Source organism: Lissotriton vulgaris, chromosome 7 (assembly GCF_964263255.1).
Source record: "Lissotriton vulgaris chromosome 7, aLisVul1.2, whole genome shotgun sequence".
Taxonomy (NCBI): domain Eukaryota; kingdom Metazoa; phylum Chordata; class Amphibia; order Caudata; family Salamandridae; genus Lissotriton; species Lissotriton vulgaris.
The window spans coordinates 1,518,378,762-1,518,397,206 of NC_141695.1; the positions used below are offsets into that span (position 1 = coordinate 1,518,378,762).

Genomic DNA, 18,445 nt, shown 5'->3' on the forward strand with positions numbered 1-18,445 from the left:
CAGTTCCTCATACCTCGGATAGTGTATATGTCCTTCTGTAACCGCTGCTCTGGAGAATGGACCAGGCTATTTCCGCATCATTAACATTCATCTGGCAGCCGTAGGTCTCCAAATACACTGAAACCAATGGAAATGGCCAGACAATGAGAGCACTTTAAAGATAAGAGGGCATTAAGAGATAACTACTTAAGAATGACTACTGAGTGGACTTCCTTAAAGTTACTTGGCACTTGTTTTCAACTTCCCAACCAAAGCTTACCACCTGCTTACAGTATTTTAGCCTCTCTTGTAAACTTTTGAGCATGTTTCCAGCAGAAAAAAACTATCTAAGAGTTATGGCACTGAGCAAAGATCACATAGGAGCTCAGTTGTCTAAGAGTAGAGACTTACACTGTTAAACTAAAAAAGGTACAGCTTTGGTATCTAAAGAATGTACTAATGCCAAAGAGAAATGGATAACTCCCTCATGTATTGCCACATCCTCTAGGTATAACCTTGAGATCCTTGCATCCACAGTGACCATGCACTATCACTCAAACCGTATATGTAGCACTACTTACCTGTGGCTCCTTTGTCAAGCTCTGCTTCCTGAGGCATGCAGTTGTATGAGATACAATCCAAAGGGATTGATCTACTGACCAAAACACAGTCCTTTTTAATAAGAAAAAGGATTGGGAGAGCATCCGAAGGTAAGCTCTGCTGGCCCTTATGAACATAGGTAAAAGTGTCTGCATTGTCTATGTAATCTGACAAGTGAGTGTTATATAAATGTAAAAAACACTGCTATGTTATGCGAATGAGCTCTTAAGATGAGCAAATATGGGTAGCTTTGTTTTTGAAGAGCCTTCTCATTTGAAAAGCAGAATGGTTATGATAAAAAAAATGAACACGTTGAAATAAAAGCTGACCAACAACAATGAAAGTGCCTCACAAATTGGTATGCCACATTTGGGGGCCCATTAGGATGGCAGGCGGATTGCCCTCGCCGGGCCGGCGGTGGTCACTGCTGGCCCGGCGGGGCCAATCCGCCCGCCATCCCTGTAGGAAAGAACCCCCTGGCATATTATTATGGCTGGGGGGTCCGCGGCGGACGGAAAGACCGTCCAACGCATTTCCGCCCCAGTCGACTTGCGACAGGGCGGAAAAGGCTGCAATTTGATGGCGGTGTCGGTTTGACACCGCCAGCCATATTACAATGTGGTTTCATGAATGCCTTTCCGTGGCGGCAAAGGCATGCAGAGTCTGCTAAGGGGGCCTGTTGCGGGCCCCCAGGGACTCCGGTGGGTGGGGGGGTGCACATGGGGGGTACCGTACCCCCCCAGCAGTTCCATGCACAACTTGGCAGGCACTGCGCGGTGCCTGCCATGTTGTGCATGGAGGTGCACAACATGCCTCCCTAACATTGTGGCGGGCGGTGCCGAGTGCACCGCCCGCCACAATGTTAGGAATGCAGGATGCACCCGCCACTGTGGCAGGCGCATCCTAATAGCACCCACGGGACCCACGTCCTTATGGCGGGCGGTCCATTTACACGACGGGATCCGCCCGCCATCCTAATAGGACCCTTAGTGTGGATGTTAAACAGCATAAGTCATAGGGTGTCTGTCTCGTGGCACAGCCAATTTACAGTCATTGTGGCCTTATGCTATACGACAATAAAACATGCCACGTCTATCAACTTCTAACCCAGGTATTGCTCAGTACTCCAAAGCCTTGGTGCAAATAACCACAAAAGCGGAGTCTATGAACAACTTTATCAGAAACACAGTAGTTATCTAATGCAGCCCTAAGCGGATTGCAGACGAGAGCCTGGTTAGGATGTCGATCGGTAAGCCTCCAATTGCTCATCGGAAGCTTATCGTCCGACATCCTTGATTTGAAGTCCAACCGCTGTAATACAAGGACGGTGGTCGGAGTCCAAACCAGCTGGTCAATCCGACTGGTTTCCCAAGGGCTCAAGGAGCACGTCGGCCAGTCTGAACCACCACTTAATCCCTTAAGGACAGCGTTTCCGTCTCTGGATTATGATGTCTGTTTCTTGCAGACTTGCCAAGTTGGGCTTTGACAGGAAAAACCTGCTGGTAAGCAAGTTTGGGAGGCTCCAGCAAGACTCCCCTCCTTCAGTGGCCTCCACTTGTGGTCTGGGGGGTTGCACCTTGGTGCCTCCCTTTAAATCCCTAGACCATGAGGTGCCTGCCAAACGGTGCAGGGATTTACAGTAACTCACATTTCCCTACAAGAGCTTGCGCTGCGGACCGTTTCTGACCACTGCACAAGGTCCCATAGGGAAATGGGAGTTTGCAAGCGAACCATGTGCAGCTGTATCATAATTGGGGTTTTGGACCGCCAACCAGAAGACGGTTGGTCCAAATCCCCACAGATGTTGGTTGAGGGGCAACTCAGACCGACATCATAATCAGGCCCCTAATGTCTTGGCAATACTTTTATTAATCAGACTGCCATATTCATTCACGAATTTTAAATAAGCACTCTGAGATGGTTTTCCTCTCCATCCTCCTAAATCATGGGTACTCACAAACTTTCTCTCAGGGGGGCAAATTTACAGTGTGGTTTGTGGCCGAGGGCCGCACGGGTGTGGGTGGGGTCAGTGGGGGAGGGGGCGGGGCTAGAGCAAAAAAAAAACCTGTGACTATGAGGTTGAACACAGGCCCCTGCAGTGGACGCCTTCGTCCACTGAGCCACCAGACTCGGCATACACACAACTTTCTCTCTCGCTCTCTCTTTATCTCTCTGTCTCCCTCCCTCTCTTTATCTCTCCCTCTCTCGGTCTCTCTCTGTCTCCCTCTGTCTCGCTCACTCTTTCTGTCTCCCTCTCTCTCTCTTTCTCTGTCTCCCTCTCTCTGTCTCCTTCCCTCTCTCTCTCTCTGTCTTCCCCCTCTATCTGTCTCAGTCTATCTCCCACTGTCTGTGTATCTCCCTCGGTCTCCCTCCCTCTGTCGCTCTCCCCCCTCTTTCTGTCTACCTCTGTCTGTCTACCTCTGTCTGTCTCCCTCCCTCTGTCGCTCGCCCCCCTCTTTCTGTCTACCTCTGTCTGTCTACCTCTGTCTGTCTCCCTCCCTCTGTCGCTCTCCCACCTCTGTCTGTCTACCTCTGTCTGTCTACCTCTGTCTGTCGCCCTCTGTCTGTCGCCCTCTGTCTGTCGCCCTCTGTCTGTCGCCCTCTGTCTGTCGCCCTCTGTCTCCGTCCCTCTGTCTCCGTCCCTCTGTCTCCGTCCCTCTGTCTCCGTCCCTCTGTCTCCGTCCCTCTGTCTCCGTCCCTCTGTCTCCGTCCCTCTGTCTCCGTCCCTCTGTCTCCGTCCCTCTGTCTCCGTCCCTCTGTCTCCGTCCCTCTGTCTCCGTCCCTCTGTCTCCGTCCCTCTGTCTCCGTCCCTCTGTCTCCGTCCCTCTGTCTCCGTCCCTCGGTCTCCGTCCCTCGGTCTCCCTCCCTCGGTCTCCCTCCCTCTGTCTCCCTCCCTCGGTCTCCCTCCCTCGGTCTCCCTCCCTCTGTCTCCCTCCCTCTGTCTCCCTCCCTCGGTCTCCCTCCCTCGGTCTCCCTCCCTCCGTCTCCCTCCCTCCGTCTCCCTCCCTCCGTCTCCCTCCCTCCGTCTCCCTCCCTCCGTCTCCCTCCCTCCGTCTCCCTCCCTCTATCTACCCTGTCTGTCTCCCTCTGTCTGTCTCCCTCTGTCTCCCTATCTCCCTGTCTCCCTCCCTCTGTCTGTCTGCCTCTCACTATCTCTCTCTCTCTCTCCCTCTCTCTCCCTCCCTCTCTCTGTCTCCCTCTGTCTCACTCACTCTGTCTTTCTCCCTCTGTCTTTCTCCCTCTCTGTCTCCCTCCCTCTCTCTATCTTACTCCCTCTCTCTCCCTCTGTCTTCCTTCTTCTGTCTGTCTCCGTCTGTCTCCCTCCCTCTGTCTCCCTCTCCTTCTCCTTCTCCGGGGAGGTGGCGATCCCTTGGACTGCGGGATGTCCGTGTGCCCTCTCGCACCTAATTTACCTGGGAGGTGGCGGTCCCCAGTGCTGCAGAGGCCCAGCAAGCCCCCAAAATATAATTATAGGATTGCCCCTGGAACCTGGCTCACCCGAGGGCTCATTTAAATGAAGGGGTGAGACCCTGCTTCATTAGTTTTTTTCATTTTTACCATCCGGATTCGCTTTATTAAAGCAAGACCAGGTTTTCCTCCTCTCGCTTCAACTAAGCAAATTAGGGTTTGCTATCACAGGGTGGAAGCCATGCTCCCGCCCAGTCATAGCAAACTGAAATGTCCCGGGGATGCACACCCCAGGACATCGCAAGAGCCGGCTCTGGGGGGTGGCGGTCCCTAGGGCCATCAAGCGCTCCAGGAGGGGGAATGCTTGGCCCCTCCCTCTATTTTCACAGCCCCGGGGTGGAGATGGTCCCCGAGGCTTCGGGCCCCACAAGACCCACCCTGCATATTTCATTAAAGCCCTGGACGGTGACGATCCCCGGGAAATGGGGTGGCTTCGAAGCCCCTCGAACAATAAGACAACAAGCACCGGGGAGGTGGCTATCCCCTGGATTGCGGGAGGTCCGTGTGCCCTCCCGTACCTAATTTACATAGGAGGTAGAGGTCCCCAGTGCTGCAGATGCCCCACAAGCCCCCAAAATATAATTACAGGATTGCTCCCGGAACCTGGCCCACCCGGGGGCTCATTTAAATGAAGGGGGTGAGACCCAGCTTCATTTTTTTTCAATTTTTACCGTCGGATTCGAGCACCCAGCGCGCATTCCTTTTTTTTACTAACAAAAAATAATTTTTAAGCCTGCGGATCGTTGTGAGACCCCCGTGAGCAGGACTAGGGGGTCAGGGTGTTTCTACTCTGCCCCCTTTTCTTCTCTCTTAATCTTTTTTCGACTGTTTTCTTGTAACTCGGTTCTACCGAAGATTCATCAAACAACGCCAAAGTTATTAGCAAATCAAACAATTATTTTCCTATGGAAACCAGGTTCTAACTATAACTACCAACTGGCGACCGCAAGGACCTCCCCAATTAGGTTTTTTTAAACGTCCGAATGCGCACTCCCCCTCGGGCTATGTAACTTAGGTGCGGGAGGACACATGTTCTTCCCGCAGCCCCGGGGACCACCACCACCACCCTAGGTCTTTGAAAATAGAGTGAGGGGGGCCGCGCGGCCCCCTCCTGGAGTGCTTGATGGCCCTGGGGACCGTCACCGTCCAGGGCTGGGTACTGCAATGTCCCGGGGTGTCCACCCCCGGGACATTACCGTTTATTACGACAGGGCGGGAGCATTGCTTCCACCTTGTGATGGCAAACCCTGGTTTGCTTTGTTGAAGCGAGAGGAGGAAAACCTCCTCTTCCCTTAATAAAGGAAAGGAGAAGTGCTTTTGGGCAAGGGAAGCTGCATGTTAGCAGCTCCCATTGCCCAAAAAGAATGCCGGCTCCCGCAGGAGGTGGGGAGGCGACGGAACTGTGGGGGCTTTGGGGTTCCCCCCACGGTCCCCATCAGAGAGGCCAGGCCCCGGGAGATGGGGTCCCCGGGGCCGAAGTGGCCTGGGAGGGGGCCCTTTGAAGGAAAAAAAATATGTAGATGTGGGCATGCCTTGGGGAATGGGGTCCCCGAGGTTAAAGTAAATTAATGAAAGTGAATACTTTTTCTTTTTTTTTTTAAAGTTTGGCGTTGCGACCCTAGAGAGGCCCCCTAGTGTGAATATGAAGGGTGCGCAACTCTCAGCACGGCCCCCTGGTATTAATACGAAGGGTGCACAGCTCTCAGCGCGGCCCCCTAGTGTGAACGCGATGGGTGCACGGCTCTCAGCGCGGCACTCAAGTACTTAGGACTATAAAACACCAAGGGGCATATTCTCAAAGACACATCGCTGAGTTAACAGCACTTTATCGCAGCCAAAATGGTGATAAATTTAACGCACCATTCACAAGCTGGTGCAAACATATCACCAGTGAGAACAGTCTCAAAAAGCATCATCACGGAGGACCCTGGCAAATATCGCTAATGAGATACAGAGTAGGCGTTCCCGTGCAAAAAGCAGCGAACACACCACTTCGCAACTTTTTCAACCACCAGCAAGATCGTCGAAGAGAATACAAAACATGCAATAAGGTGCATTAGCAGCAGGAAGTTTACACCTGCTCTGACCTGGTGTAAAGTCGGACTACAACATGCAATATTGAAGGGAGCCCAGCCCACAGCCACACCTGAGCAACAACAGATGCCATGGAGCCAAAGATCATGCAGCTCGGACACAAAACAGTACCCTGAAACCCCCTGCCACCAGCCCTGTGTCCGCCATCCCCCCTGACTCCCCCGACAAACAAATGTCTCAGCAACCTTCCGAAATCTGGAACGTAACAAATCAGCTGATGTTGCACAATTATAATAAAAAATTTGCATATTAGTTTGGAGAAATGAGAATCACAGTCATCGATGGATTTACATATAAAACATTTTATTTAAACAAAACAACAACAAATAAAAGTAGGTACAGCCATGGCGGGTCATCCCTCGACAATTTGTGAATCACAGCCTGCAAGACAAAAAGGAAAACAAGACTGTGCGTCATGCGCCCATCAAAGGAAAGAGAGAAAGAGTGACAGAGGAATACAGAGAGAGAGAGAAAGAAAGAAAGAAAGAGTTTGAGAGAGAGGAAGAGAGAGAAAGAGAGAAACAGCGTGAGAGAGCAGAAGAGAGAGAGAGAAAGAGAGAGAGAGAGAAAGAGAGAGAGAGAAAGAGAGGAAGAGAGAGAGAGGAAGAGAGAGAGACAGAGTGTGAGAGAGAGAAAGGAAGAGATGGAGAGGGAGAGTGAGTACCGACACTGTGGACAAAACCCTCACAGCTCACCTTTCCGCCAATGGTGTGTCTCCAACCATGTGCCGGGACATAGTGCAGCCCTTAAGCTCACTCATCTGAAACATAGTATAGGATTAGTAATGGCAGAGTACATACAACTGCACAAGCCTAAATCGCTGTCCCGCCCTGCGCACCCAGGCTGATGCACCCCTTCCACTCCCGCCGCCCAAAGGTGTCTGCCCGCCACTGAGCACTCAGGCTGCTGCACCCATCCACTCCTGCTGCCCAGAGGTGTCTGCTCACCCCTGCGCACCCAGGCTGCTGCACCTCTTCCACTCCCACTGCACAGAGGTGTCTGCCTGTCCCTGCGCACCCAGGCTGCTGCACACAATCCACTCCTACCGCCCAGAGGTGACTGCCCGCTGCTTCGCAAACAAGCCTCACTGCTCACCTTCCGCCACTGGCATGTGTCCAAGAGGGCCCACCACGTGCCGAAGCAACAGCCTCAGCCGTGGAGTACACACGGTCGAGCCAAACTCACAATTCAAATCCGGTCTTGATTGCCAGGATGGTGTATGGAGGCCACGCATCATCGCATGTTGCACACCCGCTCAGCTCTGGTGGCACTAACTCTGTGGAAATTAAGTAATCCCCACGTGGCAGGAGGCCCGTGTCGGGGGGGGTTCAACAATCTGTGAATCACAGCCTGCAAAACAAAAAGCAAGATAAGATTGTGCGTCATGCACCCATCAAAGGAGAGAGAGAGAGAGAGAGAGAGAGAGAGAGAGAGAGAAAGAGTGAGAGGAAGAGAGAGAGAAAGAGTGAGAGACAGGGGAAGAGAGAGAAACAGTGTGAGAGAGAGAGGAAGAGAGAGAAAGATTTAGACAGAGAGGAAGAGAGAGAGAGAAACAGAGGATGAGTCTGAGGGAGAGAAAGGAAGAGATGGAGAGGGAGTGCCGACACTGCGGACAAAACCCTCACAGCTCACCTTTCTGCCACTGGTGTGTCTCCAACCATGTGCCGGGGCATACTGCAGCCCTCAAGCTCACTCATCTGAAACATAGTATAGAATCAGTAATGGCAGAGTACATACAACTGCACACATCTAAATCGCTGCTGCGCTCCTGCGCACCCAGGCTGCCTCACCGCATCCACTCCCGCCGCCTAAAGGTGTCTGCCCGCCCCTGCGCACCCAGGCTGCTGCACCCCATCCACTCCCACCACCCAGAGGTGTGTGGCCGCCCCTGCGCACCCGGGCAGCTGCACAGCATCCACTCCCACTGCCCAGAGGGGACTGCCTGCCGCTGCTCAAACCAGCCTCTCCACTCACCTTCCGCCAATAGCGTGTGTCCAAGAGGGCCCACCATGTGCCGAAGCAACCTCCTCAGCCATGGCGTACACGCGGTTCAACCCGAGCTCACAATTCAAATCGGGTCTTGATTGCCTGGATGGTGTATCGAGGCCACGCATCATCACAGGCTGCATGCCCGCTCAGCTCTGGTGGCACTAAGTCAATGGAACTCAAGTCATCGCCACGTGGCGGGAGGCCTGTGTCGGGTAAAGTGCCTTGGCTGCCACCAACTCTGTGTACTTCAAATCATGGGAGAGAATGGAAATGGCCTCCAGCACGTGGGCCGGGCCCTTTTTATTGGATTGGTCACATGTTCTGTGAGGCTTGTGCTGCATAGGTGTGGTGTGGGTGTAAACCAGCTGTGAGGGAGTGGCTGTGGCATGCTGACAACTAGACCTGTGATCAGCAGATCACTAGAGGGAAGACCTGGGACAAGTAGTGTTGTTGTTCCTCCCTGTAAGCGTAAGTGGAGTGGGCTGGCCTGGCGAATGCCAGTTCTGCGTGAGGCTGTGAACAATGAATCCGGAGCTGTGGCCATGGGTCCGTCCTGGGCTGTTTGAGGAATCAACTAATGAGGGTGTCTCTGTTGTAGTGTGGGCGCCATGCGGGCCGCAAGCGCCAATATGTCACCCTGTGACCCAAGGGGGAATCACTGACCCTACATTCATCCATACTTCCACACATAAAAGATCTTAACATGACATATCACTGTGGATATGAATGTTTATTGCACATTCAGTAGAGTGTTGCAGCTGGATCAATACAGGGCCATGCAAAGTTAAAATTTGAGTTTTTGGCACATGGAGGGCAGCCAATTAGAGGCAAGCTTGGGCTCGGGGGTTAGGCTCCGCCAACATATGTACTTATCCAATCACTCTGCCAATCCCAAAGCACTTATAAATTCACTAAACACTCTCCTTGTGGTACTGTAATGATCCAGTCTCTACTTATCTACTTATACAATGACCAAGATTACATAACCTAAGTTTTCCCCACTGCCAGAGGTAACAGGGTTGGGTACGCTATCCACAGCACAATGTAATGTGGTAGGGCCCAGGGGCAGCATCATGCATACATAATGAACACATGGACACAGTTAGATAGTTAGTAGAACTGGGTACGGGCACGTGCGCTCACCCCTTTTTATTACCAGGGTCACATGTCCAGTGAACCTGGATACGTGTGGGGTGAGTGTAAGCCAGCCTTCAGGGAATGGTTGGTGTTGGCAAGAAGTACAACAGCAATTATCGGATCACACACAGAGATTCAATCATAAAGGGTCTATGACTTGTGCTGCAGTAAGGTAGGGGCACCAGATGTGAAATAATACACAAAAGATTCTATCGAAAAGGGTCCATGACTTGTGGTGCACCGAGGTAGGGACAACAGATCTGAAATCATACATAAAAGATTCTATCATAAAGGGTCCATGAGTTGTGGTGCACTGAGGTATGGGCATCAGAAACCTTCAGTGTGTGCACAGTCAGCGATGATGCGTAGTCCGGGAGGGCCTCACTGGTAGCAATGTCTGTTGCCTACTGGACTGCGTCATCTACAATTGCAACTCGATCTCAATTGTGGGCCCTTCTGTCCGCAATGTAGATCGAAGGCAGTAGTCAGCACAGACCGAGGAATGTTTTTTGTATGTCGTCTTGAAAAAATCCAACGACAGAGTACAATTCTCTCAGCAATTAATGAATCAAGGCTGAATTCGAATTGTGTGCCCTGCTGATCGCAGTGTAGGCGTATGGAGGAAAAGATGAAATATGCATGGAATACATTGTCGAAACATGTAGGTTTCAGGAAAATTTTAGTTAGTTGCCTACTGGACCCTGAAATAAATGAATCAAGACTGAATTTGAATTGTGAGCCCTGCTGACCACAGTGTAGGCCGGAGGCAGCGGTCAGCAAAGGCCCACAGCCACATGGCGTTGAGTTGAGCTACACAGTTAGTGGCACATGAAGCAACCAGCGTGTGTGGAGCTTGCGATGATGCGTTGTCCGGGAGGGCCGTACTGATAGCAATGTCTTTTGTCTAATGTATTCTGCATCAATAAGGCCACGTGGCATTGACTTGTGGTGCACTGAGTTAGTGGTACCTCTGTTGCTCAGCGTGTACGCAGCCTGCGATGAGGCGTGGTCCGGGCGGGCCACACTGAGAGATGCCTCCGGGTAGTCGTGTGCTATACAAGTACCTCTACATTACATTACTTGAGCTGCACAGATTAGGAGCATTTGGTCTTCTTAACTGATTATAGTCTCTTACTCAATTTGCATCGGTACTAATCTTGAATTTTGAGCCCTGCTGACCGCAGTGTAGGCCGGAGGCAGCGGTCAGGAAGGGCCCACAGCCATATGGCGTTGACTTGAGCTGCACAGAGTTATTGGTACCTGAAGCACTCAGCGTGTGCGCAGCGTGTGCTCAGCCAGCGATGATGTGTGGTCTGGGCAGGCCGCACTGGGAGCAATGTCTGTTGCCTACTGGACTGCGTCATCTGCAATTGCGACTCAATCTGAATTGTGAGCCCTGCTGTCTGCAGTGTACATCAAAGGCAGTAGTCTGTACAGACAAAACTCTGCGGTGCTGTGCCGTTGGGATCGCAGGGGGCCTGTTTCGAGGAGGCCGGCGGTCACGGAGGCGGCCTCATAGCAGGGTGAGGGCCACCGCTTTGGCAAACACATTGGCCTTCCCAGAAGTGAACCACCCAGAACCCCAGCCTATTTATTTACACTCCTACGCTGGAGTGGCGTAGGTTGGACCAGCCCACTCCGCTTAAGCTTCTGCTTACAGGGGGGGGGGGGGGCACAGCTACATGATCGAGATCTTCCCCACCTCCCTGAGGTAACATGGTTGCGTCCAGTGTCTACAACACTACAGGCACCAGGAGTGTATGTCCACATAGAGAGATCTGTGCTCTGCATAGTGAGGTCTGCCCAGCACATCTCCGCTACACTTGGCTACACTTGGCATTGTGTACATTGTTACTGATGGGTGACTTGCTTCATTCACACATGCTTGGTTCCCACAGCTCCCAAAATTCAGCTATTGTGCGGCTGAGGGGCCATGTCGTTTTGGGAAGATCCGCTGTCCTGTTCTGCGCTGCCTAGGTGGTAGAAGGGGGGGTGTAGTCCTGGGCGGAGGTCCTGGGGTGGTGGCGGTGGGTGTTGTGGCCTTTTTGGGAGTTGGAGCTGCATGATCAGTAGCTCTATGACATGTGTTGGTCTTCAGATGTGGCTCTGGACTGGGCTCCTTTTCATACTGTAGGTAGTCGTTCTGCTTTACACCAGTAAAAGGCATATGGTAAATTTCGACTGCCAACGTGGCTTTTCGCCTGGTTTTGGATCGCATTGCAGATTTGACTGGTCGTTGAAAATATCGAGAAGTGGTGTTTTTGTGTTATTTCTCTACAGGAACGCCTACTCTGCATATCATTAGCGTTAGCTGTAGCTCTCATTAGTGGCGATTTTTTTTGCAGAAGCTATCGATGGAAAACTGCCAATATCTGCCATTTTCTCCAGGTTGAGAATGGGATGATAATTTAAAATCACAGAAAACGCCATAGGTTTACTGAACATTTTAATTAGAAATTAGCATGTAAAAAAACCTTTGCAATTCACTGAAAAAACCATAGGGTTTTAGGCACGTTATAGTTAGGAACTAGCATTTAAAAAACCTTAGAAATTCACTGAAAAAAAAACATAGGTTTCAGCGACGTTATAGTTAGTTGCACATTCTTCTTGTACAAAATCATAGTAATTCCCCCATTATAGTTAGTTCAGCCAACTATAACTTGCGTACCTGAAATGCACTGATGATGACGTCACATATTACATCATTCATGACATGGTCAGTGACATCACCGATGACATCATCCACGTGAAAATCTGATGCACCTCCTCACACTTTAATACAATCTTTAATACACCCACTGTAAAATACAGACTACCATTTTCAAAACCATTGATGCACCAATACCAGATACTACATACATACTCACTGATTCCTAGGTCTACACACACATCCACTCATCCACCCATACAATCACACATACATGCAGTCACTCATCAATACAACACTATCATAAGCACTAATACACATATACATGCACTCAAACACCACCACAAATCTATAATTACTCACACACCTAGTCAGTCATGCAAAGAATCAATCACACTCTAATTTACTGACCTATACAGTTACACACACCACATTACTTATTCAAACAGAAACAAACACATGCTTACTCTCTTATACAATCACTGATACAAGTACACACTCATCCGTACAGCCAGTCTCACAATCACTGACTCTCACGTATAGTCATTTATATACTTCAACTCTCACATACACTACCTTTTACATATGTAGTTACTTGGACATATACCACTGAGAAATTCATTCACACACCAACATACCCATACACACATTCACCCAACCATACAGCTATTTCCACATGCACTCTTGAACCCATACACACAGTGAACCAACCAAACATCTATGCAGAGTCACAATACTCAAGCAACCAATCGATAACCCATATAGACACTCATATAGCTACTTCCAACCCATGCAGCAGCTTATACAACAACAACAGACTGATACAGCCATTCACACAGTTTAGTTACTAACCCATGCATTCAGTAAGACACATGTAATCACTCACTTAAACAATCAGTCACGCACCTACTAAATCTTCCATCCAGACACTTATACACTCACTCATTCTTTAATACACCTTGGCATATATATATAAAAAACATATTTAAACTTTAAAGAAAAACACAGTCACCGGATGATGTCATCAGTGATGTCACTGACCATGTCATGAATGATGTAATATTTGACGTCAGCAGCAGTGCATTGCGGGTGCGTGAGTTATAGTTAGCTGAACTAATTATAACAGGGGAATTTCTATGGTTTTGTACGAGAAGAATGTCCAACTAACTATAACTTCCCTGAAACCTATGGTTTTTTCAGTGAATATATATATATATATATATATATATATATATATATATATATATATATATATATATATATATATATATAAAAATTGGAAATGCCACTCGGAAGCTGGTTATTAGACACTTCTTTATTGCAGCATGCCTGCGGATTTCAAACAGGAAAGCACTTTCCAACTGCTTAATGTGCCAAACGCGTTTCGAGAGTCACCAAGCTCTCTTCGTCAGTGGCTGAGAGTTCAAAATGAAGCAGCAGCATGTGTCCTTTATTTAATATTAAGCACCCGCCCTCCTTCGGGCGTGGCCACACTTGGCCCTCTGGGCGCTGTAGTTCTAAAGTTTTATTTTTCCAAGTGGATGCGCACTTCATTAAAATTGTACATGTTTTCATTCCAAGTGGGTGGTAGTAGAATCCCATGCTTGTAATCCGTTCTGCTTTTTTGCTGAAATAAAGTGCGGGCTCGCACGCATACCTGGATTGCATCACGTTCCCCTTCCGCCTTTGATGCTGTGACCAATATGTCAGCAGAGGTCGAGGTATGATCTCGAAGGGCAAAATCCGCGACCTGGGAGGCTGCTACACATCCACACAGTCCAGGACCCCAAAATTGGAAATGCCACTCGGAAGCTGGTTATTAGACACTTCTTTATTGCAGCATGCCTGCGGATTTCAAACAGGAAAGCACTTTCCAACTGCTTAATGTGCCAAACGCGTTTCGAGAGTCACCAAGCTCTCTTCGTCAGTGGCTGAGAGTTCAAAATGAAGCAGCAGCATGTGTCCTTTATTTAATATCAAGCACCCGCCCTCCTTCGGGCGTGGCCACACTTGGCCCTCTGGGCGCTGTAGTTCTAAAGTTTTATTTTTCCAAGTGGATGCGCACTTCATTAAAATTGTACATGTTTTCATTCCAAGTGGGTGGTAGTAGAATCCCATGCTTGTAATCCGTTCTGCTTTTTTGCTGAAATAAAGTGCGGGCTCGCACGCATACCTGGATTGCATCACGTTCCCCTTCCGCCTTTGATGCTGTGACCAATATGTCAGCAGAGGTCGAGGTATGATCTCGAAGGGCAAAATCCGCGACCTGGGAGGCCGCTAAACATCCACACAGTCCAGGACCCCAAAATTGGAAATGCCACTCGGAAGCTGGTTATTAGACACTTCTTTATTGCAGCATGCCTGCGGATTTCAAACAGGAAAGCACTTTCCAACTGCTTAATGTGCCAAACGCGTTTCGAGAGTCACCAAGCTCTCTTCGTCAGTGGCTGAGAGTTCAAAATGACGCAGCAGCATGTGTCCTTTATTTAATATTAAGCACCCGCCCTCCTTCGGGCGTGGCCACACTTGGCCCTCTGGGCGCTGTAGTTCTAAAGTTTTATTTTTCCAAGTGGATGCGCACTTCATTAAAATTGTACATGTTTTCATTCCAAGTGGGTGGTAGTAGAATCCCATGCTTGTAATCCGTTCTGCTTTTTTGCTGAAATAAAGTGCGGGCTCGCACGCATACCTGGATTGCATCACGTTCCCCTTCCGCCTTTGATGCTGTGACCAATATGTCAGCAGAGGTCGAGGTATGATCTCAAAGGGCAAAATCCGCGACCTGGGAGGCCGCTAAACATCCACACAGTCCAGGACCCCAAAATTGGAAATGCCACTCGGAAGCTGGTTATTAGACACTTCTTTATTGCAGCATGCCTGCGGATTTCAAACAGGAAAGCACTTTCCAACTGCTTAATGTGCCAAACGCGTTTCGAGAGTCACCAAGCTCTCTTCGTCAGTGGCTGAGAGTTCAAAATGAAGCAGCAGCATGTGTCCTTTATTTAATATCAAGCACCCGCCCTCCTTCGGGCGTGGCCACACTTGGCCCTCTGGGCGCTGTAGTTCTAAAGTTTTATTTTTCCAAGTGGATGCGCACTTCATTAAAATTGTACATGTTTTCATTCCAAGTGGGTGGTAGTAGAATCCCATGCTTGTAATCCGTTCTGCTTTTTTGCTGAAATACAAAGTGCGGGCTCGCACGCATACCTGGATTGCATCACGTTCCCCTTCCGCCTTTGATGCTGTGACCAATATTTTAATGAAGTGCGCATCCACTTGGAAAAATAAAACTTTAGAACTACAGCGCCCAGAGGGCCAAGTGTGGCCACGCCCGAAGGAGGGCGGGTGCTTGATATTAAATAAAGGACACATGCTGCTGCTTCATTTTGAACTCTCAGCCACTGACGAAGAGAGCTTGGTGTCTCTTGAAACGCGTTTGGCACATTAAGCAGTTGGAAAGTGCTTTCCTGTTTGAAATCCGCAGGCATGCTGCAATAAAGAAGTGTCTAATAACCAGCTTCCGAGTGGCATTTCCAATTTTGGGGTCCTGGACTGTGTGGATATATATATATATATATATATATATATATATATACACACATATCCAAAAAACCTTCAGCAAGCAGAAGGAATATATATATATATCAAAACTTACTGCTGATGATACAACTACTGCCATTAACAGTATAACAACACAAGGTAATGCAGCAACGGCAATAAGTAACGATGACTCTGACAAACAGATGGTGGAGGTATTATATGATCTAATAGATGAAGATGGCAATGCAAGTCAAAACACAGAGTCTATGGGGTCACCCAGCAACAGACAAACCGTGCCAAACACCTTTTAAGCCACCATCAACGTTTTATCATCTAATGTTGAAGGACATCTTCGACATCTTCCGAAAACAAGTGGTAAGCGGTCTCAAAAATTTGATTTACAAAATAAATAAAATAAAATAAATAAAGCAAAAAACAACTGCACCAAAAGGGAACTGCTATACCACCAACTTATGACTAAATTGAAAAACAACAAGGAAATAGTCATTAGAAGTGCCGGAAAAGGCGGCAACGTGGTGCTATGGAAGAGAGAGGAGTATGTAAAGGAAGCAATGAGTCAACTTAATGACAATACCTGTTTCTATCGCAGCAGCAAAATTAATTTTAACATGGTACATGGAACTTGTAAAATGAAACTTATAGCCTGGAGAAACACTAGTTTAATAACAACAGATGAATATTAATACTTGTGGAATGCGAACCCTACTACACCTTTAATGTACTTTATCCCTAAAGTTCACAAGGATGAGAGAAATCTACCAGGAAGGCCGATTATATCAGCAAGAAATAGTATCTATGAGAAAACTTCTATCTACATAGACTTCTTCCTACAGGAGCACGTCCATAAACTGACACCCTACGTCAAGGACACAGAGGATTTCTTAGCTCAAATGATGGACTTTCCCTGGAGAGATGACTACTTGTTGATCACACTGGATGTAACCTCTTTGTATACATCAATCAGACACAAAGATGGACTTAAAGCCTTGTAATATTATCTTTCAAGGAGGGGGCCACAATATGGAGAACACACCAAAATGTTGATCAATATGGTGGAAAGTTGTTTAACTACTGACATCTTTATGTTCCAAAACACCTGGTTCCAGCAAGCTCGAGGTGTTGCCATTGGGGCCAGCTTCTCCCCCAGCTACACATGGGCTGGTGGGAGGAGCTGGTTCTGATGGATGAACACATTAATGTCATGATAAATAATGTCAAGATTTGGTGGAGATTTATAGACGATCTGTTTTTAGATTGGCATGGCACCCAGTCAGAAGCGGAAATGTTAATCGCACAAATCATTAACAATCAGCTAAATCTACACTTCACTGCCTGTATCAGTAATACCAAAATACATTTTCTAGATGTTGAAGTGTATGCAAACCAGGATAGGCTTGAGACAAAATCGCATAGAAAGCCAACAGCTGGCAATGCAATTTTGCACGTAAAAGAAAAAGGGAGGTCTCCTTATTAATCCAATTAGGGACAAGGAGAATAGGAGTGAAGCACTTAACAAGTCCCAATGTTCAACTCTTGAAAAACCCTTTTGTATATTGCCCTCATAACTCAAAGTGCCGACTGCGTAGAAAGGTATACAATATTAAACATATAGTGAAAACAAGAGATTACAAAAATTTAAAAAACATTGTTTGTTATTTAAAAATTGAACAATTGATTACAAATCAATAAAATAGATGTTGGGTAACATCAGAACAGTGCCATACATTAAAATTTAAATGTTTTTAAAAAAAGTGCAGATACACATATATACCAGTAAAAAAAAAAATCACAAAATTCAGAGTTGTCAAAGTTGTCGACGCAGCGTTTCGGTGTATTGCGATATCACCTTCATCAGGACAGACAATTCTATACAGAGAAAGCGTACAATTAGATACATTCATAGATCTTGTTAAAAAACACATTTCTTTTAGATTTTCCAAGGCACAGTCGTGTTTCACAAATTATTATACTTTATTTTCTACACAAATATACATTCCTATTAGTCGGTAATATGGCATTTGAGTTACAGTGGGCTATACATTTGGGTTCCTAACTATGTGACGTGAAGTCACTATTAGGCAGCTTTAAGAAGATAAACCATTGCACATACCTGCGAAAGTTAATTATCCCTCTCGTTTTAATTGGAGGTTGTCTGTTCGTTGTATCTCAAAGGATAGAGGCTCTGGTCTAACACATCAAATGTGAAATTCCTTTCTGGGAAGGACATAAGATGACAGAAAACGACTATTCATTGAGTGGCCAATTGCAAGTTATTTGTTATAAGGGGCCCACAATTTATAAATGACTCTGTCATATGGTATTACCTGTAAATTTCAGGAACTCAGTAGTGAGGATAAGGCCAGAGGGGGCCACCATATTTTAAAAAATGTGTCACTATAGGGAAGCATATGTATACACATTAGGATATATTAGTGGGTTGTTCATTCGTTAATACTGTACACAATGTAATTACATGCCCACTTCCCAGCAGCAGCTAATGATTCAGGTGTTATTAAAGTGGTTACCTGCACGCAAAAAGAAACAGGGGAATCTTTATATAAAGAACCCAATGTGGTCTACTAGTAGTTAATTATTTAGAACATAGTACTCACCCTTACAACAGGGTTATGGGAACCCTCACAGCAGCTACCTAATAGTGACTTCACGTCACATAGTTAGGAATCCAAATGTATAGCCCACTGTAACTCAAATGCCATATTACCGACTAATAGGAACGTATATTTGTGTAGCAAATAAAGTATAATAATTTGTGAAAACACGACTGTGCCTTGGAAAATGTAAAAGAAATGTGTTTTTTTAACAAGATCTATGAATGTATCTAATGGTTCGCTTTCTCTGTATAGAATTGTTTGTCCCGATGAAGGTGATATCGCAATACACCGAAACGCTGCGTCAACAACTTTGACAACTCTGAATTTTGTGATTTTTTACTGTTATATATGTGTATCG

At 47.5% G+C, this 18,445-nt stretch overlaps 1 protein-coding gene across 2 annotated transcripts in view; it reads right to left on the reverse strand.

Annotated features, from left to right (window-relative positions):
* The window catches only part of CDK5RAP1 (CDK5RAP1 mitochondrial tRNA methylthiotransferase), a 206,771-nt gene that overhangs the window by 123,063 nt on the left and 65,263 nt on the right, over positions 1–18,445 (reverse strand). For both annotated transcript variants that reach the window (XM_086932386.1, XM_086932387.1), the window contains one exon: positions 14–117. In XM_086932386.1, the coding sequence (XP_086788512.1) occupies positions 14–117 (104 nt within the window). The remainder of the gene's footprint in view (positions 1–13; positions 118–18,445) is intronic.